Source organism: Mustela putorius, unplaced genomic scaffold (genome assembly GCF_011764305.1).
Source record: "Mustela putorius furo isolate JIRA1106 unplaced genomic scaffold, ASM1176430v1.1 tig00003845_pilon_pilon_pilon, whole genome shotgun sequence".
In the NCBI taxonomy this organism is placed as follows: domain Eukaryota; kingdom Metazoa; phylum Chordata; class Mammalia; order Carnivora; family Mustelidae; genus Mustela; species Mustela putorius.
This window is the reverse complement of record NW_025421998.1, coordinates 11871108-11895474: the sequence shown is the minus strand read 5'-3', so window position 1 is coordinate 11895474 and position 24367 is coordinate 11871108. Positions and strand designations below refer to the sequence as shown.

The 24367-nt window shown below is 48.4% G+C and overlaps 1 protein-coding gene across 1 annotated transcript in view; it reads left to right on the top strand.

The window, feature by feature from the left end:
• The window catches only part of ABCA13 (ATP binding cassette subfamily A member 13), a 320465-nt gene that overhangs the window by 93962 nt on the left and 202136 nt on the right, over window positions 1-24367 (top strand). The window contains exons 25-30 of the mRNA XM_045089507.1: window positions 1608-1802; window positions 4402-4566; window positions 5550-5727; window positions 8749-8888; window positions 20056-20169; window positions 22945-23035. Coding sequence (XP_044945442.1) covers window positions 1608-1802; window positions 4402-4566; window positions 5550-5727; window positions 8749-8888; window positions 20056-20169; window positions 22945-23035 — 883 coding nt within the window. The remainder of the gene's footprint in view (window positions 1-1607; window positions 1803-4401; window positions 4567-5549; window positions 5728-8748; window positions 8889-20055; window positions 20170-22944; window positions 23036-24367) is intronic.

The window sequence follows — 24367 nt, the reverse complement described above, 5'->3', positions numbered from 1 at the left end:
CCACCGGGTGATGCTCTAGATGGCAGCTAAGACCGGGCTGCGGGGGGAAATGCAAATGAGCTGTCATTGGCTCATTCTGGTTGGTACTCACTCGAAGGCAGGGACGAGCCTCTGGAGTTGCAGACTTGGGTGGATCCCGTTTTCAAGGAAAATTTCATACAGAAGCCCACTTCGTGGAACTGACCAAACACAGGCTGCCCCAGTCAAAGCAAATGTTGGATGTTCGGACTCCGCCCATCACGCCCATCGTCCCACGGCCCCAGGCGTGTACACTGCCCCGCTCCATGGCAACTGCACTCCACCCCCAGGAGAACACATTTGAAAACAGTGGCATTAAGAAAATCTTCCCCAAGTTGTGTCTGCACCCTACACGTCCCATATGGAAAAGGGTTTCTTGGTTAATTAGGTGTGAAAACACTAAATATATCTCTCACAAAGGTTCAAAAGGTACATGAGCATAAGAGAGTGTCCTAGCCATTTGTGATAGTTGGTTTTGTATGTCAGGTTGGTTAGCCGTGGCACCCAGGTGTTTGGTCAAACGCCAGTCTCACTGCTGCCATGAAGGTAATTTTGGAGGAGATTAACTTTTATATCAGTAGATGGTTGCATAAAGACCATGATGCCGGTGGGCCTGGTCCAATCAGTTGAAGGCTGTACATGAAAAGACTTTAGGTCCCCAGGCAGGGAGGGAGTTCTGCCTTCAGACTCCCAACTGCAGCTCCTCCCTGGGTCTCCAGCCTGCTGGCTCACCCTGAGGATTTTGGACTTGCACCTGCACAATCACTCCAGCCAGTTCCTTAAAATATCCATAAATGTGCACCTTATTGGCTTTGACAGATAGACCTGATTAATACTGTCTTCTATTTCTTAATGGCTTTCCTGCACCCTCTTTGGTGTTATAGGAAGGCATCTGGTGAGTCCTGTGTGCTCGGGAGGCTCCTAATAAAAACAGTAGCTTTGGTTCACAAAGGGTCTTGCTTGGTCTGGATGATTCACACCAGTGATACGCATCACAGTGTAGACAGACATTGGAGGTGCAGTTGTGAAATTTTGCTTTATGCCTTGTCCATTTTGAAGGCCATTAGCTGAAAGCCATCCCCAAATGGAGACGTGTCCCAGATCCCTTCCCTGTGACATGTAACGGTTGTACTGGATGTCCCCATCCCTCCTCTGAGTGGGCGCACTTTTTCTTTTCGAAACGGTAACAGGCGTGGAGAAATGGTCTTCATTTCGGTTGTGGAAGAGAATAGTTTCACACTGACAGCTGAGAAGTGAAGGTTGAGACCTCATGTCGGGGGAAGAGTCAGAGGCTGTGTGTGGGGCCCACGGGGTCGAGGGTGGAGGGTCCTGTGGTCCTGCTCCCGTGTCCTTAGAAAGGGCAGATCCCTTCAAAATTGGAGAATTATGTGCACATTTTTAGAAACGTTTCCACTAGGAATGTTAGGAACCACACAGAGGTTTGGATTCCATGTGTTTTTATGGGTAAATCCTCAGCCTGTTGGGAAAACGTGCTTTCGGGGTGGGGGTCCCTCACTGAGGAAGCGCTTTGCTGGGGCCGCAGGTGCCAGCTGGGCTCACCTCTGGTTCTCCTGCTTCCACCCACACAGGTGCTCTCGGGGGCCCTCACGATGGCCCTGTCCGGGAGGTGCGATGCAGATGCTCTCCGGCTGCTGCTGGAGCTTCCCGAGGCCCGCGGGTCCCGGGCTGCAGCAGAGGAACTGTGCAGCCTGCCCGGGCCCCACGTGTATGCTTTGATCGTGTCCATGAGCCAGAACCTGAATCTGCGCAATGTCATTTACAAAGTAAGGGGGTGACCCTGGGGGCAGCCTGACTGCGGCCGTGTGCCATCTGCAGAGGGGCGGTGGGGAGGGGTGGGCAGGTGCCTTAGCCAACTTCCCTGTCTCATGTGTGCTGACTCTGGGGTGGGGTTTGGAATCTGGGGGTGCTCAGGAGACCTTCCAGGGGGTCCCTGGGGTCAGGCCTGTGGGGACACTTGGCACGGCATTGCTGGCTGTCAGCGTGGTCAGCACAGGAGAACCCACTAGGAAAAGCCCTCCTAACTTCAGGGCTGGGTTCCACTCCTCCTTAAGAACACTTCCTGGGGTACCTCTGGGGAAGCTGGGTTCCTCGGGCCATGCCCCCTCCCCTCGGAGTCAGGAGCTGCTCCCACCCCTCCTTGGCTGTGGCTTCTCTGCCCCATTGTGTCCTGAGACCCACAGCCTCTGTCTTGTGAGGGTTACATGCCCGCCTCTGCCAGGACCTTCCAGGAGAAGGTGTGCCGGTGGGAGGGAACACGGGCCAGGCTCTGGTCACTTTGGGAACCAGCTCATTACCTGCCCTACACACTCCTGCACGCAGTGGGATGAGGGTGAGAAGGGTCTGGCAAATCCAAAGATGACAATGTGTGCTAGAGAGAGTTGACCGTGGACAGTGAGCGCAGCTGCCCTGGGACACCCCTGGTTAACCCCCACTGACCGCCCGTGTGGAGGGTGAGCACAGCTGACCTGGGGACACCCCTGATTACTTCTCCATTGACCGCTCTCTGGACTCTACCTCTTCGAGAAGTTCCTCATCTGTCCTCCACTGTTCGGGTCTTAGTTATGCTCTCAGAGACTTAGCTCTTACCCTTAGGGACCAGTCTTGTTCCCCGTTACTTCCTGGGGTGGATTTGTCGACCTCTGGGCTAATCAGAGATGCCACAGGTGTTGCCAATCCGGCAAGGGCGCTCTCGGTGCCTCCCACCAGGAGAAGAGCATTGGGGTCAGGAAAAGGAGAGGTTTGCCATCCTGACCCTCTTTCCTCTGTGGTCTCCCTCCCATGGTTAAGTATCGGGTTACACACACGCACACCCATTCTGAGCACAAGTGCTAACTTTCAGATCCAGTACCCCGTCCCAATTCCCCCCGTGTCCCCTGGGACACGGACGCAGCCTAACGGCGAGCCAGGGTTTTAGTGCCATTCTGTTATGCATGCAGAACCCCCACCCCCTCCCCCGCCCCCAGTGAAATTAGTGCTTCCAAGTAAGTCCTCTGTGGAGGGGCGTGAGGATGACATGTGGGTTGGGGTCAGTCTCCCAGATGGAAGCAGAAGGACACCACCACTCACCACACACACTATGATGCATCGGGAGCCTTCTAGGAGCACGGCTGTAGGAAAGCCAATGGACAGCATACTCCTGGAGATGGTGCAGTGGCCCCCAAACTGCAGGGCGAGTGGCATTGACACCGGGCTCCCAGGTCCACCCACTTTCTGTTGCCCTGATGGTGAATCCATGAGCTGCTTGCAGACCATGGCTTGCCGTGTGGATCTGCGGTTTCCTCTGTCTGTCAGCACTGTGGTCCCTTCCTGGTCATCTCCACCATGCATGTGGTGCGCTGGGCACCCCTCCTGGGGCGCAGACCCATGATAAAGGCAGGCAGAGACAGACACAGAGCCCGCACCCACGTCCGCTGCCCGCGTGTTGACTGATTGTGTGCAGTGGCATCCTTATTTGCAGAGCCCAGCTGGGAAGAGAGAGCTGTGATCTCGGGGCCTGCAGGTCAGCCACAGAGCCCATGGCTAAGTGGCAGGTACAGGACGCTAACGAGGAGGAATAAGAAGTTGTGACAGTCAGGGCCTCAGCCTGAGTCCAAAAGCCTGAAAATTCAGTGTACAGATGAGCGCAGAGAGAGGAGGCTCGCCGTGACTCCTCCCTTCCTGTGGGAAGAGGCAGTTTCTGCTCGTTTGTCCGTGTATCCAGAAGACTCTGAGCCATCATACCGCCCATGCTCTCCTGCTGCTGTACCTAAGGGATGGGACAGGCACGCATCCCCGCCCACGAGGAATCTACAGCCCAGGACAGACAAGATGTGAACGATAAGTAAAGTACTTAGCAGGTCAGGGTCACAGCACAAGTAGGTTTCAAGGGCACTGCTGTTTCTCAAGTCCCAGGTTAAATGCCCAGCCCCGTCGTTCTGACTGTGAGACTCCTGGATGTCCTGGGGTCTTCCAGCCCCTGTCCCTTTGTCCACAAAATGAACATTAGCATGGCCTAGAGGGATGAGAAGGATCAATGGAAATGGTTCACGGCGGGGAAATGGAAATCATTTCCCATATAAGAATCGTTCTGTTTTGACCTCTTAAGTGTCCACTTTAGGCACCTCCAACATAAAGAGAAATATTTTGAAAATGATCAATTTTTAACAACAGAGTATATCTATCCCTGGTGTACGTTTGAACACTGTGGGTGCTCTGTGTGCCAAAATGCTGAGCAAGGGGTACTCTGATACAGGGAACTTTTATATGGCATGAAGTTGTCTCAAGAGAGAAGAAAATCGAATAACCAGGTTTTCATGGCTCAAGCATGCTCATGAGAGTCGCAAGTCCAATGGTGATTTCTCGTGCTGTGTTTCTTCCTTTGAGACTCTGATGCCCTCAGAAGCCCACGATGCACTCAGCTCCCTGTTGAATGTGGTCTCCAGGCTCAACCACCTGCTTGCTAAAGCCGGCCACGTTCTGGAATACCTCCCCGAATTTCTCCACACGTATAAGATCACCACCTTGCTGGACATGCCCGACTTCCAACAGGTGTGTGTTTGCTCTTGGCCCCTGGGGAAAAGTTCAGGGTTGCTGTGTCTTGGTGTTTGCTGCTTTTGTCTGTATTTCTCTTTCTTCTAATGTCTAAAGTCTGCGTGTGAGAACAAAATATAGGAAAAAGACTACCTTTTCTGGTCTGGTGGCAACAGGACGGCAGTAAGGCCAGCCGTCTCCCTAAGAACAGGGGGACAGGGACTTCTTTGAGCAACACGCACTCACGTGGTACGTGGGGATAGCTCACAGATCATCTGTGAAGTCAGAAATCACTAAACCGAGTATCAGCACAAACGAGATTCCAAGGGCCAGTTTAACTTAATTCCGAGAGTGAACTGCTCTCACAAACCTTTACTTACATATAAATATAAATAATTGGCTTACAAAGTACAGATAATTTGCTGCACACGCAAATACAGACTCGAATGCGGTCGGTGGTGTGATGCTAGCTTTTGCCCAGATGCCATCTACCAGGAGGGGCTGCGTGGTGAGAGCAGATGTGTGGGGACACACAGAGGCCCAGGTCTGGGTGGTGGCAGACAGCAAGGTGGCCTTGGGCAGGACAGTGCTCCGCCAGCAAGCTGATGCGTGATGTAGACAGCTGTCAAGTATCTGGGTAACCGGGCAGTAGGGACGCACTTGAAGACCGTTAATTAGTTGGAGTGAGTGATATCTTATAGATCGATCACTTATCACCAGACAGATGAGGGTTTGCTGGTGCACGCATGTGTGTGTGTGTGTGTGTGTGTGTGTGTGTGAGAGAGAGAGAGAGAGAGAGAGAGACTTTTGTATCTGTGACAGGTTTATAGGCCAGGAAAATCACCGCCTGATCTACTGAGTGTTTCAAGGTCAGAGACGTCCAAAGCAGAGACTGTGTGCTTAGACTTGTGGAACAGCTTGGGTGTTGAGGTGGAGAATGGGTTCCCTTTCAGAAATCTCCACCACGTGTTGAAATGCTACTCTTTTTCTCATGTTCTCAGGCTCCACAGCGTGGCCTGTCCAGAAGCTCAGCCTTTGGTTCTTTCCAGTTCGTCATGAAGAAGGTTTGCAAGGATCAAGCATCGTTCTTCAGTGGCTCTAACTCATTCATTAACTTGCCCAGAATTAACGAGCTCCTGGGAGGGGACAAAGAAAAATTCAACATTCCTGAAGATTCAAGTAAGATGACAGTAATTTATTGCACGCATTGAGATTGGTTTTTGTCTTGGCTTTTAGCCCTGGTCTGTACGGAACATTCTGTGTGAAGGTGGGTGCACACTGGCAAAGAATTGTCTCTGTCCTTTTAGCTCTACCCCTCACTTTCCATAAGGCCACCATACACTGCCCCAGCAGGTGGCTTTGGAAGCCCCCAGCGCCTGTGTGCATGGGCCCATCCTCTCCATGTGTTGGCGGGTAAGTGATACCGGTATTCTTTCCACATCATGGATGGGACCGCCGTGATCAGAGATGAAATCACATGGCCAAAGAGGCATAACTTGCCGGGAGTGGGAAACACTGACCTGTCCACACGCCAAACCCTTGCCAGCATGTTCCGTCTGCCTTCCTAATTAGAGCATGTCCACCTAGAGTGGCCAGGAGATCGCTTATCAATCCATGGTCCTTGGCCACTGAGCCTCATAGAAGACAGATTTGGAGGAGACCATATATATTTCTCCTTGTTGTAGGGTGTAGGGGGTTTGCAGGGCCAAAATGGTGGTGCTGGTCTCTGTGCATGGACCCCTCACCAGTCCAGGTCAGCCAGGGGTCCCAAGTGCACTGGGCTTCAGGGGTGTCTGACTCTCAGGCATAATCTTTTTGATGAATTCCGAGTCAGTTGATTGGGGACCTTATTAACATCTTCAGAATTCCTTCACAGTGCCTGTGTAACCTACTGAGGGGGGTGACATCTGTCATTCACAGGTCCTGTCTGCAAGTCAAGGTGTGAAGTCCATCTGAGGGCTGTATTAACATTCTGCCTACCACCTGCCCCCCAAATATACATATATATATAGTCAGTTACAAATTACATATTATATACTGATATATATTTATTTAATGTAAAAAATAGGTATTTAAATTTGTGTTTATGTATGGCATGCCCAGGATGGATAGAGTGTTGGTGGGACTGGGGAAGGGAGGAGTGTGGCTGTTTGCAGAGCTGGAGATGCAGGATAGAGCCACGTAGCAACGACCTCGTAGCCACGTCAGAGACAGTGTGTCAGTGTGCTCATCAGCTAATGGATAATTTGTGTAGCTGCCAAATATAACACAATTTGGCAGTATAAACACATCAATATTATTAATATTTGATAATTTTTGTTGTCTACTTCTCTAATTCCCATTCTTTTTTTTTCTTGCATTTGAGTTTCTTGAGGATTTTTTATTTGCTCATCAAATTTGATCCTCCAGTCATCCATCCATTCCTCCACCCACCCATCAACTGACCCATCCATGGGTCCATCTATCCATCCACCCATCTGTCCTTCTTTCCACCCATCCAATGATTCATCCATTCATCTGTCGATATACCCAACAATTGATCCATCCATCCATCCATCCTTCCCCACCCATCCCTACATCCATCCCACCCACCCATCCATTGATCCATGCATCCATCCTTCCATCCATCCTTCCGTCCATCCATCTACCCATGCATCCATCCTTCCATCCATCCATCTACCCATGCATCCATCCTTCCATCCATCCTTCTGTCCATCCATCTACCCATGCATCCATCCTTCCATCCTCCATCCGTCTTCCATCTATCCATCCACTCAACCATTCCTCCATCTAGTCATTTGGCTACCATGGAGGACCAGTCCTCCTTGGTCTTTTCATACATTGTATTTCAAATGATTGTCATTCTGAGCATAGACAATATTAGTACCCTCCTTTTCCACATGACGTACTGGAGGCTCAGAGAAGGTTAAGTGACTTAAGCAAGTTCACACAGCTCTCAAGTGGCAGAGGTCCGGATGCCTGGTTTCAGATTTCTTGCTCTGTACCTATATATGGTTATGTCTTTTCTGAAATGAAAATCATGATTGTTTAAATTATTCTTACAAAGTGTAACTTTAAAGAATATCAGTAAGAGCAATCTTTGTAAGTATGCTTTAAAAACTTATTATGTTGTCATGCTCTTAATTATATCTCAGGGGATTCTTTCTATCAGTTTTATTATACTTGTTGAATAAAAAGAACTGGTTTTTCCTTTTCAAATGGAGAATTTGGGAAGATGAAATTAATAATGGAGATAATCACAACTGCACTTTTCATAGCTTGGGTGTCAAGAATTATGCTATTAAAACTAAGGTATTTCCACCTTAAATGTCTGCTGCAAGGTAAAAGAACAAGCTGAAGTATTCATCACTAACTTAAAACCTTACAATATTTTGGAGCTCTGGGTAACTCAGTCAGTTGAGTGTCTGACTCTTGATCTCAGCTCTGGTCTTGATCTCGGGGTCATGAATTTAAGCTCCGTGTTGGGCTCCACACTAGGCATGGGGCTGCTTAAAAAACAACAACAACAAAAAAAAAACAAAGACAAACCATACACTGTTTGGTTACTACTAATCCTCATGGTGGTGAAGGCTCTACCCTCACTGGGTACCTATTCAGTTAGATCAGTCGAGTCAACCTTTGATTAAAACCAATTATCATCCAGCAATGTAGATCCCCCACCTTGAGGGAACAAGGGTTTGGGTGAAAACAAGGTGATTTGATATATTAAAAGCAGTAAGGTCAACACTGCTGTGTAGACGCAGGGAAGAAAATTCAGTAGCAATATTTAAAGCTAATTTCATAGGAGGAATCTAATTCTTCTCCCAATCCTGTAAGTGTTGATGATTTTCTACATTAGAGATCAGATGCATTTCTCTCTATTACTATTGGCAGGTGTCTTTGTCACAGTTAGTGCTCTTCTTGATGGCTTAGTTTGCATATGTGAAGGTCACGCTTCCCTTTCTTTGCAATTACTGAAATGAACATGTTATCTTGAAATTTCTCATGAGGTGAGAGGTGCTAAGGATAGCAACAAGAACACTTATTCTTGAATTTACTGCCCAAATTCAACTGTGGCATGAAAAACATATCCACATCACCCGTTGGAAAGTGAGCCATCATGGGTATGTAGACGAGTGTCACTATTAGCCAGGGCATCCCGTATTGTGAGTAATTTTTTTTTCCTTGTAATTGTGACAGCACCATTTTGCTTGGACCTCTATCAAGAAATTCTGCAGTCTCCAAATGGTGCTTTGGTGTGGTCCTTCCTAAAACCAATATTACATGGAAAAATATTGTACACACCAAACACTCCAGAGATTAATGAGGTCATCCAAAAGGTGAGTCTGGGGGTGCCTGGGTGGTGCAGTGGGTTGAGTATCCGACTCGTGGTTTCGACTCAGGTCATGATCTCACAGTCATGATATCGAGCCCCGCATCAGGTTCTACGTCCAGCAGGGAGTCTGCTTGATTCTTTCTCCCCCTCCCTCTCTAAAATAAATAAAACAAAAATAGTGGAGTCCAAATGAGTGAGATCTTATTGAGCACACAGGCACAGAAGAAAGAAGAGATCTTTAAAGATAGCGCAGCGTTCTCCAGATTGGACTGCATAATGTTTTGTGTGGGGATTACGGTTCACCTTGGCCTCTTCAGGCTCCTATTGTCCCCCAGGGTCACTGTCCTAGAGGACACAGTGGGGCAGGAGGTGTTCTTCGGAGGACAACTAGACAGAAGGGCAGGCTGTTCCCTGGAGCGGGAGGAGAACATGGGGGACAGAAGCTGGTCGGTTTGGCGTGGGGCATCTGGCGGTTAAGGACGAGTCGGACCCGATGTGTTTGTGGTCATGGCCTGGGCCAGTTTGATTGTGAGGCTCTGTCAGTCTTACTCTATGGAGGAGAAGCCCGGGTAGAGGCACAACCAGCTTCCCTGGGAGCAGACATCATGGGGTTCTGCTTGGTTTTCCCTCTGGACCTCACGTAGTGCCATGCACCCATGTGCTCTTGGGTGTGGGGTTCTTCCTATCAGTGCTTTCTTTTCCAAGGATGTGCTGTGGTTTGCGTTTTGTTTTTGTGCCTGATGGTGGCTTGTAAGGAAGTCTGCAGGCTCCTTTCAGGGACTTCACAGAGGACAGACATGTGGGTGATCTGATCCGACTTTCCCACCCAGGAGAGGAGATCCTGAGTTCCCTCAATGATCCACGTTCAAGCTCCAAGTGGCACTAACTTGAAAGTGCAGCAGTCGGCGCTGGCGTGTGGTCACAGGAATCGTGGTGTTTATCTGGGTCTGTCTGGCTTTTGCGCACCCTGGGGCCATCCTGTGGGATCACAGTGGAGGGAGACCCGTGGCTCCATACCCCCGTGAGAGCTCTGGGGCTGCAGTTACCCCCTGCACTCCGAATGTCGCCAATAGTTTCTGTTTTGGTCTTGAAAATATCACTTGGCGGGGTTATTTACAGAAATCCTCACTCTCACAGTGAAATGGTGTTAATCTAAATAAGCACCAGGAGTTCGTCTCTCCAGAGAGACGCTCCAACAGGCCTGGGGCAAATGGATTCCCTTCCTGGTTAGGCTTCTTTGAAGAACTTCATAGGAAACGACTCTATATCACAGCTCTCTTGTGAATTTCAATTTATATTTTATTATTTTTAAAGGGATTTTATTTATTTATTTGACAGAGAGGACACAAGCAAGGGAAGGGGCAGAGGAAGAAGGAGAAGTAGACGCCCCACTGCACAGGGAGCCCAATGCAGGACTAGATCCCAGGACCCTGAGATTATGACCTGAGCTGTAGGCAGATGCTTCACCAACTGAGCCACTCAGGAGTCCCTGTAAATTTTAATTTTCAGAAACAAGGGGGGTGCCTGGCTGGCTCAGTTGGAAGAGCATGTGACCCTTGATCTCGGGGTCCTGAGTTCAGACCCCACGTCAGGCGTTGAGATTACTTAAACAAGTAAAACTTAAAAAAAAAAAAAAAAGAAAGAAATGTGAAGGATTTTTTCTCTTAAAAAAAAAGAATAAATAAGCCCTGAGTTTCTTAATTGATTATATATTATCCATTAGTGTTATTAATAATTTGTATATGATAGTGTTATGTCTTGTGCTGTGTTCTGTGATACAACGGTTAGTACGACCCCCTCTGATGCTGGAGAGCCCACGCTGCCGTGGGGAAGAGAAGACAAGCAAAGAAGTGATTTATTTGTAAGAGGAGGAACTCACTCAGCATGAGGGGTGGGCAGCTCTCGCACGGAGAGGCATCTGGAGGGCAGGGCATGCGCCGGGCCTCCGTCAGCAGGTGGAGGCCAAAGGTTGGCCAGGACACAGGTGCGGGGAGGGGTCAAGCCCCGTGCAGCCTGAAGATGATGAAGATTCTAGAGAAACCAGAGATTTCCCGGATTCTGGCTTACCCCGTTTCAGATTTCATAGGCACTAACAGGAGCTGGTCTTTCTCATGCATCCCACGCGGCTTGTGACCTGGCCGGTGGGTACCCTTGTTTTGGACTGATATAAGTCTAACTTCACTTTGGCAGTCAGCCTCGGCTGCTTGGTTTCATGAAAGCTGGATCTGGTCATGAGACCCTTGGTGTAAAGTCCCACGTGGGTGGGAGACCCTGGAAACTTTGCCACTTGGGCAAAGTAAAGCTACATCATCTGTAGGGTACAGGGCTCGATGTTGCAAATTACTTAGTCCTCTGCGTTATGTTCTGTTACGTGGAACCACCTACAGTGGACACGTGTGTAGGAAAAAGTGTAAGTTTGGGGGGTTCAACTTCTGACATGGAGGGCATCACCAAGAAGCATGGTGGTGGTAAGGACAGGTGTGCCCATGGGCAAGGCTGGGGATCACCCTCCCTGTCCCAACCTTCTGTGTGACCTTGGGCTTATCCTATAGAGAACTCTTCCTCCACCTGCAAAAGAGAGGCATGAGGGAGATCAAGGATTTCCCGTGGGAGATCACTCTTCACGGGTTACACCACAGTCCCCGGCGCCCTTCCCATGCCCTTGCCTACCTGGGCTCCCCGGGGGTTGTTCCCCTCCACTGAGCACTTCCCTGAACCCAACAAAGCAACGGCTACAATTTCAAGGGAGTACTCAGCTCCTACTAAAGGCATTTAGGCAAGAATCCACAGTCTTTCCGTGTTTTTATCCAAGCGGTGCCAGTGCATCAGTACCCTCTTCTAATTTTGTGGTCAGCATTGTGTTTGGTCTTGGCCCTGGGCTGATGTCAAATTAAAGAACAGCATGAAGACGCCATGTGAGCTTTAAGGGAGGTTAGAAAGGTAGAAAGCACAGATAAAAGAACTAGAGTGGGTTTCCAAGAATCAGAAGCATGCCAGGAACAGCGTCAGAAGCAAAACGTCAGTCCCGGGAACGTTGTCTGACGGCTTGTGCTCAGTTTCCTTGTCCCACGCGCTAAGGGTGGCTTTCTCACAGTGCGTGCGGTCTGGAGGACTGGAGAAAGAGTAAGTATCAGAAAGGATATTTAGAAAAGAGGCAACTAATGTAGGTCTGGGTCTTCTCTATGAATGCGATCTCCTAAGGATGCTCCGCCATTGTTTGCCAGAGGCCTGGGGAGGGCAGATGTCCCCTGAGGAAGGAGGCAGACATGGTTGGGGGGCCCGGGGGTTCTCAGCTGGGGTGGGGCCTGATGATATTGTGCCCAGAGGACCGGAAGCAACGTCTAGAGACATCTCTGGTGTCCCAACCGGGGTGGAGGTGGGGGAGGGGAGCTACGGGCACCCAGTGGGTGGAGGCCGGGATGCTGTTAGGCTCCCCCAAATGCACAGGACAGCCCCCACTGTCCTGGGGAGGTTTTTCTGGTGCAGAATGTCATGGGTGCTGAGGCAGAAAAGTGTATCTAGAGAGGGCGGGAGCCCAAGGAGAGAGAGGGACAGAGGAGGGGCTGCCTGTCCAGCACCTGGCGATGGGGCTGAGTGAGAGGAGCTGTGGGCTGAGGGGAAGCCAAGAGCAGAGAGCACTTGGCCTTCACCCGTGTGTGTCTCAGAACCGTGGTGGCCCGAGCAGAGGGGTCAGGCGGGGGACAGACCTGAATTAGTCTCTTCTAGCATCAGGGGAAGGAAGCCAGGCTTTATGGATGTCTGTGTCCTGAGCCGACGTTGGTGACCTGCCAAGCACCTGCTCCTCCAAGGGGCAAGGGGGCCTTAGTGCCAGGATGGCCTCAGCCCAGCTATATCTGGACAGCCTGGGCCAAGTGCCTGGGAACAGGAGCTGAGAGAAGTGTGTATATTCAAATATGCCAGGGACAGATTACACTCTGCCCTCCCCGCGTCCCCGGGTGCCCTGTCCCTCATGATGGCACTTGTGCTCAGGTGCCCGTCCGCCGTCATCTTGCCTGAGGGATGAGCGCAGTCAGGGAGTGTGCCCTGCTGCGGTCCTCACTGTTCCTTATCCACACTTGGCCAGGCCCCTGCCACGGACCATCTCATTTACCCCTCCAACAACGTTGGAGGGAGGTACTAATTATCCCCATTTTACAGACAGGAACACAAAGGCTTGGAGCAGACTCGAGACACAGCTGGTAAGAGGTGGAACTGGAAATTGACACCTCTGTCACTTTCAAGTCTGTGATACGCTGCCTGTCCTCGCTGACCCATACGCAGACTCTGTTAAACAACAGAGACTGATTCTGTCCCGGTCGTGGAGGCTGGGAGTCCACGGTCACAGTGTGGGCAGGGTCCGTTCTCCGGGGTGTGCAGATGGTCGTCTGCTGTGTGTCTGCATCCTGATGTCCTCTTCCTATAAGGACCCCGCTCATTAGGGCCCAACCTGTGATATCACGTTAACTATCACCCATCTCAAGACCTGATCTCCAAACACCGTCACAAATTCTGAGGTCCTGGGGGTTATGGCTTTGGGAAGACATGATCCCGCGCAGAACATTGCCCCTTTCTTTTGCCGCTTGAACATGGAAATGTGTGGGGCCGTCGAGGACACGTTCAAGCTCTGTCCTTCAGGTTCTGCAGCCGGTTCTGGAATTGCATGGAAGATAGGAACCCAAGGGGGGCTGGTTTGCTGATGACTATGTGAACAAGGGGCTCGATTCTGCAAAACAGGCAGGAGTCCCCCAGAGACCAGCCCCAGGGCCACTTGTCTGCGTCACCTGGCCCTGGGCTCTCACAGGAGCTCTCCCCTGACCCTCATGGCCCATGAATTTGCTCCCCAGGGCAGGGTCCCACTGACATCTCTGTGTCACCTGCAGAGCCCAGCACAGCGTGATAACCAGGCGTTGCCTGGTAGGAAGTCTGCACGAAGTTTGCAGATCTCCCTTTTCAGGGCCTGTCGGAGGAGGAGAAGATATGGTTCAAACTGTTTTCGTAATTAAAATACTTCGCCCAAATGTCGGAGCTAGTGCTCTTCCATGTCCCTGGGGTCCCCAGAGACCTCTGTCAGAGGACCAAGAACGCCATTTTGATTGTGACAGTACTTTGCTCCAAAGTTGCTGAAGCAGACACGAGGCGCGTCTATCCTATGGGTCCCACTTATTTGAGCCTCAGTGAGTTTCTGGAGCCCAAGGGCAGACTGCGACGGCTGGTGTGGCTGGCATGGCTGGTGTGGGTGCCGGCTGCACTGGGATGGAGAGCCAGACCTAGCGCTGCAGGTGTCCCGGGTGTGAGCACTTAGTGGCAGGGCTCTGGGAGCCCGAGACAGGGAGCCAGCCCACCTGCTGACCGTGCCCGCTCTGTGGTCCTCATGGGGACGGGCTCTTAGACATCTACTGGGCAGCGGGAAGGAGGGTCCCGGGGACATCACTTGCTCTCATCCGGGCACTGGCGGACGTGTGCCGACTGGGAGGTTCCCCTATGCCTCATCCTCCCAGGGGAACGCACCATGGTCTGACTCATTTCCTTGTTGAGACTTTCGGCTGTGTAGTTTGTTTCAAGACAGTTTGTAGTAACTTGTTGAAGCACTGGACAGCTGCTTTCAAATACTTTGCTGGATCATTCTAGCCTCTGGTTTATCTCAATATCGCCATCAGTTAATTACCCTTCTTAATCAAACTGTGCATTTTGTTTGTTTGTTTATTTTTTTTTTTTGTGGGGTGGGTGATCTTCTTTCTCTCCCTTCCTCCTCCTCCTTCTTCTTCCTCTTCTTCTTTAAGTTATTTATTTACATAATCTCTGTACCCACCATTGGGCTTGAATTCACGACCCCAAGATCAAGTGCTCATCAGACTGAGCTGGCCAGGTGCCCTTGAAGTCATTTCTTCTCACAGTTTATTTCTATCAGTCTCTTGCTGCTTTCCTCAGATTTGTTGTGTTATTGTGATATGTTGACTAAGTTTCACTTTTTAATTAATAACAAATGTATTTGAGTCTGAATTTTGGTTTTGTCTGGTATGCTGTTATAGCTAACATTTGTACAATTTCTTGGATGAATATGTCCTAAATAATGTCTGTAAGTCAGGAGTTATTTGTGATAACTAAACTTTTTAACCTGTTACTTCTAAACAACCTTGGCTGAGAACTTGACACCAACTTTGGCTAAGAAATTCTAAATTCATAATATGCACCTAAATGATTCCTATAGTTTGGGATTTTACTGCATATCAGTTTCAGTACAGTTTTCTTGGATGTTTGAAAAGTGAGGGTATATATGCATACAGATGATAAATTAGGATATTTGAACTAATTTAAACTGCAGTAAGACACATATAGATGTTTATACATATATAAAACACATTACATATGTAAATATATGTCTGCATTTGGGGTGTGTGTGCGTTCTTTATTTGTAGGTTTAAGATTTTTAGATCTTCCCCTCACGCCACCCAACATCTGTGTACGTGTGTGGGGACTGACAGTGTGGGACATGTGTACTGAGCACCTGCTATGGGCCAGGCCTGGCCGCAAGACACCAGAAGGTCCATTTATTTTAATACCACCACATCCACTACCCCCACTTTTCTCAAAGCTTGAAGCTGACAGTTTAAATAATTTGGGTAAGAGCATGCAGCTGATAAGCAGCAGAGACAAGGTCTTAACCCGAAACAGGGGTCCATCTGCTCGATTTGATTTTTCAAGGACTCTCGGCCTGGTCTTACAAAGGCTTAACGCCATCCACTGTTTGGTCTTATCAAATTCCTTCCTTACTTCTAGTCCTTTTGACTTCATGTATTTTGGTGATATGCTCTCGAGTCCATAAATTTCCTTTTTTTTTTTTTTTTCATAATAAGACAAGCTTTGTTCTGTTTATTCACGAGTTTTATCTTGGTGGCTGTTACCATTTCTAGCTTTTTTGGTTTTGCTTGATATTTAAATCTTTTGTTTTCAGTGCAGTGTAACAACCCAGCTGGCCTTTCATAGCATTGTCTGTGCAGTAGATCGTAATCTTAAATGAGAAAGGAGTTTTTTGGGGCTCCTGGGTGCTCAGCCAGTTGAGCGTCTGACCCTTGGTTTTGGCTCAGGTCTTGATCTCAGGTTGTGAGATCAAGCCCCGAGTCAGGCTCTGTGCTTAGTGCAGAGTCTGTGTGAGATTCTCTCTCTCCCTCTGCCCCTCCGCCTCTAAACACACATGCTCTCTCTCTCTCAAATAAAAAGAACACAGTTTTGTGTATTTTGTGCATAGCTATATTTTTAGCACCTATACCTGGACCTGGCTTACAGACACACCATAAATATAGATATTTACTGACTAACTTAATTAACTGGGTCTGAAACCCTTTGAACTGGATGTTTGGACCTATTCAAAGTTATTGTTGTGAGTGGCAAGTTTAGAGTTATTGTTTAATTCTCTGTTACAGTTTTAAAATTTACTTTTGTTCTTGTGGTTACCTTTTTCCACTCTTCTTCTTTTTTTTTTTTAATAGTTTTTATTTTTAGGGACACCTGTGTGGCCCAGTTGATGAAGTGTCTGCCTTCAGCTTGGGTCATGACTGCAGAGTCCTGGGGTCAAGTCGCATACTGGGCTTCTTGCTCAGAGGGAACCTGCTTCTCCTTCTCCCTTTGCTGCTGCCTCTGCTTCTGTGCACACACACTCTCTCTCTGTCAAATAAATAAATAAATCTTAAAAAAAAAGATTTTATTTTTAAGTCTTCTCTATACCCAATGTGGGTTCGAACCCACAATCCCAAGATCAAGAGTTGCACACTTTGTGCCAGTGTCCCTCCCTTCTGTGTTTCAATGCTGAGCTTCCCTCTTACAGTGAATGCCTCTCACTGAGGTGGGAGGTCCTGCCTCCATGCCCATCTCCATGCCCACCCTTCGCCCCTTCTGTAGCTGATGGGGCCTACCGTTCTAAAGATTATCATCCTATTAACTGGCATCATAATCATCAGACATTGGGACTTCTAATTTCAGTTATAACCTTCCCATTATAAACTTCTAATGTTCACAGTTCTTTTTAAGAATTATCACGGACATATGGATTCAACTTAGGACTTTGTTAGCTATTATTGAAAAATCAATTTTGGGGCTGCTGGAAGGCTCTGTTGGAAGAGCGCATGACTCTTCATCTCTGGGTCATGAGGTTGAGCCCCATGTTGGGTGTGGAGATGACTTAAAATAAATAAACTTTAAAATCAGTTCTCTATTTGAATGGTTTCATGGCTCAGCACCATCTTGATGGTATCAGAGATGTATCACATTCTTTTTTTTTTTTTTAAAGATTTTATTTATTTTCTCTCCTACACGGTTGTTGGAAATGCAAGCTGGTGCAGCCACTCTGAAAAGCAGCCTGGAGGTTCCTCAAAAAGTTGAAAATAGAGCTACCCTACGACCCAGCAATCACACTGTGTATTTACCCTAAAGATACAAATGTACGGACCCAAAGGTGTACATGCACCCGAATGTTTATAGCAGCACTGTCCACAATAGTCAAACTATGGAGAGAACCTAGATGTCCAGCAACAGGTGAATGGATAAAGAAGATGTGACTTTATATATATATGCATGCACACACACTAACATGCATGCGTGTGCGCATGCACACACACACACACAGGAATACTATGCAGCCATCAAAAGATGAAATCTTGCCATTTGCAATGATGTGGATGGAACTAGAGGGTGTTATGCTGAGCGAAATAAGTTAGTCAGAGAAAGACAATTATGATATGACCTCCTTGATACAAGGAATTTGAGAGACAAGACAGAGAGTCTTAGGAGAAGGGAGAGAAAAATGAAACAAGACAAAACCAGAGAAGGAGGTAAACCATAAGAGACTCTTAATCTCAGGAAACAAACTGAGAGTTGCTGGAGGGGAGAGGGTGGGAGGGATGGGGTCCCCTTGGGGAGGTGCCCTATGAGATGTATTGTATTCTTACACTGAGTTAACTCTTCCTCAGGTTGGGTTCCAGGAACTTATTTTAGGAGCGTTCACAGGTAGCCTGGGTTCTTTCTGCTTGGACATCTGAAGATGGCCTGCGCGCAGGAGTTCTGGGTTTGTCCTCTTTCCTCTTAGAGCCAGAGTTTGTGGTTCACCAACACGGACCTTTAATTTTGCAGAGAAACTATCTGAAGCTACATTAATTTTTTTTTCCATCTTAAGAAGCTTCTTGTGTTGGGGCGCCTGGGTGACTCAGTCGGTTAGGTGTCTGCCTTCACCTCGGGTCATGATCCCAGCGTCCTGGGATGGAGCCTGGAGTTGGGCTTCCTGCTCACGGAGGAGCCTGCCTCTCCCTCTACCCTTCATCCCTGCTCATGTTTTCTCTCTCTCTCTCTTTCTCTCTCAAAAACATAAACAAAATCTTTAAAAAGGAGAGAAGCTTCTTGTGAACTCTTGGATGTGTATTCCACTTTCAATTGGAATTCCAGATTTTATGAGATCTGTTAGATACTTGTCTGCTTGAATGGTTGCGCCTGTTCTAAGAAAGGCTCTGAAACACACAGACTCAGGGGTTCTTGTGAGCAATAGGGAGTTTTCTTCCTTCTGTGGTTCCTGACTCTGCTCTGGCCCCTTTCCTCCCCTGGGTCTGGAGTCCTCCTAGGCTTGGCTCTCCCACATCTGTCCTGGATTGTCTCATTTTCCTTGTGTCTCGTGGTTGTCCTCTGGGGGATGGGATGCATCCTAGGTTGGTTCTGCATGGAGATTTGTCCTATTGCCATTTCCGGGGATGCTGCCCATCTGCCGTTGGCTGACGGTAGGGTCAGCGGCTTAGAGGTCAGTCTTCAGCCCAGATTGCAGCTTCTAATTACTCCTTTCTTGACCCTCCTGGACTCGTTATGAAAATACAAGGCCGAGATGGTCTATGTTTTCTCCTCTCGTTCATGTAATCAGCTCAGATGAAGAGCTTCCTCTCTCCTGTTCACGCGTTGGCCTCATCACTTGACCACAAGGGTCACGATGCAAGCCTTAGACATAGTGGATCGCGCTTAGCCCATGCAGGCAAACAATGGCAAGGGTATGAGTGCGAATGGACTGAGGGAGGAGAGGCGCCAGGCCTTGCTGGGGTTGGAGGGCACTGTTCAAGTGTGCTCCAGCCATGGCCCAGGAGGACCCTGCCCTGTCTTTGGGCTGGCAGCAAACCATGACTTTGCAGAGCATCTTCTCTCTTCTGGGGCAGCTGTTTTTGGCTCCTGTGCTGGTGTGGCCTGGGACATGAGGAGAGTCTCCTGGTGACCCCAGGGACGTGTGGTTGACCTCCCAGACCCTCTTTACTCAGCCTTGTCTTTATGGCATGTAGACCATTTCAGGATTAAAAATAGAGTAATGTTGCCTTAGTCACTTTTCTGGATATCATTTTCTATTTCACTTAAATCATTTCTGAGGATAGAGTTGTTTTATCTTTAGAAAAAAGGCATGGGATTTTTGTGTGTGGGGTTCACTGACTAAGAATATGTTTATGATACCAGATTGTTTTACAGAAGTCTGGTGCTCATTTGTCCTGCCAGCGGCAATAAAGGATCAAATATAGGTGGTTGTCCTCTATCTTCAGCAAGTCTTGGGTATCGTAGAACAAATACATGGTATTACCCAAGAACATATATATTTTTAATTTATTTATTTGAGAGAGAGAGTGAATTTGAGAGAGAGCATAAGCAGGGGGAGGAGCAGAGGGAGAGGGAGACACAGACTGTCTGCTGAGTGGGGAGCCTGATTCGGGACTTGATCCCAAGACCCTAGGATCCTGACCTGAGCCAAGGCCAGCCGCTAATCCAACTGAGCCCCCACCCGAGTGCCCCCAGAGAGTATATTTTGGAGGAGGAAATGTGGACAATCATGATTTTATGTTTTATGTAGCTGGCGTGTACTGGGGACATCTGCTGTTCCTACAATGAGCTCAGTTCTGGGGCCCCCGTGCTGGATGGTGGACGGCGTTTGCAGGGAGAGTCCATGAGAGTGTTCTCAGGGCTCACCTCTGAGATGAGGATGCGAGAGCCAGTCACCTGGCCTGGGGAGGCATCGGCGTCCTGCTGGTGACCTCGGTGGATCTTTCCTCTGGTGGCCGGTCGTGTCTCTAAGGCTTCTCCCCCTCTTGTCCCCACACAACCCCTAAGAATCTTCCTAAGGCAGCATGACAGAGTGGGAGACACCCACGTGTGCTGTTTTGCAGGCAAATCATACGTTCCGTTTCGTGGACAAGCTAAAGACGTTAACAGGAATGCTGCTGAAAATGTCCAGCATGTTTCAGAATGGAGGAAGTGACCAGATGCTCAACCAGATGCAGGTGAGTGACAGCGGCCTTCACACCAGGGGTAGAGGCAGTGGGAGCAACTGCAAGGGTGCACCTTGAACTCGGAGTGGCCCCTCAGAGGAGCCCACAGAGCCCCTCGGGTGTGGTTGTCTGCTGACTAATAATATTGATCTAGAGTTGAATGTGTAAATCAGCTTTGTGAATTGTCAAGGGCTTGATTCGTGCCAGATGTCATTATTATGAGCACGATGAATAATTTATTTGCCTGTTCTTTAAATTCCATAAATGGAGGGGCTCCCGGGTGGCTCAGTCAGGGAAGCATCTGCCTTTGAGTCAGGTCATAGCTCAGGGTCCCGGGATCAAGTCCCGCATCGGGCTCTCTGGTCAGTGGGAAGTCTACTTCTCCCTCTCCTGCTGCCCCTACCCCTACTTATGCTCGCTCTCTGTCAAATAAATAAATAAATAAATAAATAAAATCTTTTTAAAAAAAAATTCCGTAAACAGAGGCACAGTTCTGTACCTTAATGCTCTTCTGAGTGGTTTGCGTACTTTTCCAATTGTGGGTCTACTTAAAGGGCCAGTCATCACTCCCTGACATGCTGTATCTACAACCTAACATATTCCAAAATTCTGGGGGCTGTGGTTTAAGATGGCCAACTCCTGCCCGAAGGCTGTGAACTTCAGAACTTCACAGGAGGTAGGCCCCATCATAACCTGGGGACGTTTGTGTAACCAGAAGTCCCCTAAATCTGACCGCAGGAGAAATCAGGGTTACCTTTTTATTCTGTTTGGTCTGTTTCTTATGCACCAGACAAGTAGTCCAAGCGATTCATAGCTCAGGAGCCTGCCCGGCTGGCTTTGATTCCTGGTCTAGCCCAGCAGTGGAGTGAACTGTCCCAGAGATGCGGGCAGTTTCCCCTGGGGGGTCCCATGCCAGGGGTCCCTTGGCTTCTGGCAGTAGGCCTGGCAGGGAGCTGCTGGCCTGGGGCAAACCCAGGTGGTTTCAGAGCCCAGAAACAGCCATGAGTCCCATCCTGGTGTTTGACAGTCTGTGATGCTGGTTCTCAGCAGCCCCCTCTGTGTGAATGCAAGGGCTATTGTCATCTTCTTGAACTTGTTTGCTCACAGATTAATTTGTTAATACTGGGATCAGCAGGCTTTTTCTCTAACGGGTCAGATCATAGATAGCTTAGGCTTTGAGAGAGTCTATGCTGCCATTGGAAGTAATTACATGGAACATCGTGAACAACAAACGGAGAGTTTCCGAAGTCATGTGAGCACCTAACTCCCCACCACCCCCAACCCCGGGATCCACGTGGCTCCGGGGAGAGGTCCTCCCATGAGCCAGCACCGTGTGCCAAGCAGCCGTGTTAGAAACACAACTCCTTCTTCCATTGCCTGAGGTTCTCGTCTTTGAGGACAAAGCGTGGTGAGTGGCTCCCCATCTCCCAGTGTGGCAATCATGATCGGGGAGTGTGAAGAGCCCTTGGGGGTATACCGTCTGACGCCTGTATTCCATGCCTGGCTCTTGCCACCAGACCAGACCCTTTCTGCTCAGTGAAAAGCAAACGATCCCCTCTCAGAGATGTGGACGAGCACAGATGATTAATACACAGGAAGTGCTCACCCTGGTCTGGCCTGCGGCAGATGCCCAACAAAATTCCAGTAAAAATAAAAGTAAAATAAAAGTGCGCCCCAGTGTTTCATAAGGAAATCCTGTCATCCGTATGCAAGGGTCATAGAATCCTCACATCCAGGAGGCAGAGGCTGAGGAATCACAGACCTGAATTTAGAGGGTGGACACTGAGAATTCCTTCCTGGAAGTCCTAAGTTTCGAGGCTGTGTGCTCACACAGAGTCAGGTCATGTGTCAGTATTCTCTAGGGAATGGACAAGTTCCAGAATCAGTCCCCGTTCTGCCAGCCCCCTCCTTGCTAAGTCCTGGCTCTGGCCTCACGATCTCAGAGTGTCCCCCTCGGTCTCAGTGGGCTGTTGGCCGTTGCCAGGGGCATTGATCAGGAGGCAGGCTTTCATTCCAAGCTCCTTGGGGAGCCCTCCTTAGTGAAAACATTGGCGAAGAAGATTTGGAGCCATCAGTATGAAAGAGGGATCACGTGGATCATGATCTGTGAGTTTCTTCCGAAGATGACATTTGATGGCCAAAAAAGGTTCAGGAAATACAGAAAGCCTTCCACAGTGGTTTCTTGTGAGGGACCCTGTCTCTACAACTGGCATGTGGAAAACACACTGGAAAAGAGCTTTTAAAAAAGCTATCTCTTTAGTTTAATATTTGTTTGTTTGTTTTTAGAGAGAGAGCGTGTGCGTGCCCATGGGTGTGTGAGCAGGAGGGAGGGACAGAGAGAGCCTTAAGGATTATTTTATTTCATTTAAAGTAGGCTCCATGCCCAACATGGGGCTTGAACTCATGACCAGAAGAGCAACAGTCATATGCTCTACTGACGGAGCCAGCTAGGTAGGCACCCTGTAAATGAGCTTCTATAAAGAATCACCCTCTCCTCTTGTTAGAAAATTCTCCTGAAAAGTCAACTCTTACTTCATTCTTTGTTTTCAGTGGCCGTGCATAATTTTGATGACAGTCTGAATTGTCAGGGTCAATACTCTTGTTTTTCATGGTGGGGTCCTAATCAACAGTTATCCTGTCATTTACCATGATTTTTGGAACCTCTTTGACCAAGATTCATTTTACGTGTCTTTTTCTTGTATGATGAAACTTCAAATAAATCTAAGAAGAATCATTTAGTAAGAGGAAATGAGATTATTTTTATTTACGCTGTGTTATTTTCCTTAGGAAGCCCTGAGGAACAAGTTTATAAGAAACTTTATAGAGAGCCAATTGCACATTGATGTTGATAAACTGACGGAAAAGCTCCAGATTTATGGTAAGTAGGTGGGGTGTGTGAGTATAAGTGGTGGGCGTGTCCATGGGTGTGTCCTTTAGGTGAGTGGGTGTGTCTTGTATGTGGGCGTATCCATGTAAATTAGCGGGCGTGTCCACTACATGGGTGGGCGTGGCACAGTCCACTTACCCAATGGCCCGCCACTGGCGCCCTCATCCTCATCCTTCCACCTCCAAGGTTCTGGGTGACACTGACAGGTTGCTCTTCCTCCGAGGTTCCTCCTACCTGAAGTTTTCTGATTTATGGAGTCAGGGCTTGAGTAGCAAGGAAAGTGGTCAAAAAGGAAGGCCTCTGATGTGAATGCAAGAATTAATGAGACTTAAAACAATTAATGAGTTTTTGAAACAAATGAGTGTTTCTGAGTTAATAGTTGGTTGAAAGCAGATACATTGACTTGAAAATTTGGAGCTCAGGTTAAAAAGTTCTATCAGCCCACCAGTGGTTGTATTGCGTCTCCCTAGTTAATGCATGAGTTCATTTAGATATTGAACAACCATTCACTAAGAGAGCTGGGTCCTGTGTCAGGATCTGGAGCCCCTGCTCACTACAGCCCAGGGCACAGATGGCCATGTTAGGAACAGTGATGCGGTGGCAACATTGGGTTTTGTCAGGAGCATCCCAGGCAGGATCTCAGGAGCCCTGCTCTGCTGGGTGGTCCCCTGAGGGAAGGGAGGGAGTCTCTGGCTTCTGGTGCTGCCTGTGCCCGGGAAGGGGCTGGTGGCCACCTGTGGTGTGGGGCAGAGGGCTAGGCATTGCGAGAGGCACCATACTTCCCTCTTCTGAAAAACACAGACATGGTGAATTTACTCCCATAGAAAAGGTAATGAATTTAAATTATTTCCCTTTTATTTTATTTCTTAAGCAGGCTACATGCCCAGTGCAGAACCCAATGTGGGTCTAGAACTCACAACACTGAGATCAAGACCTGAGTGCATCCCTTAACTGACTGATCCAGCAGGGTACCCCAGGTTAATGATACTTGAAAATAAATGTCACTGCCTTAAGTCATTTTTCAAGTAATTAAAAGTACTTCTGTATGTTTTACAAAGATTCTTTCTGTAACTCTGTAGGTAGAGAATTTGATCACCTTACTCCATGCATCCTTTTAAAATCACAGGCTGGATCCATTGGAAGAGCTTGCCAGTCTTGATCTTGGGGTCATGAGTTCGAGTCCTACGTTGGGTGTGGAGATTGCATAAAAAATGAATAAATAAAACAACAAAAAAATAAAATTGTTAGAGAGATCATCTATTTCTCTGCATTAGAACCAGCATCTGGAGCCTGTGGCCAAAAAAAGAGCATTTGCAAGTAATT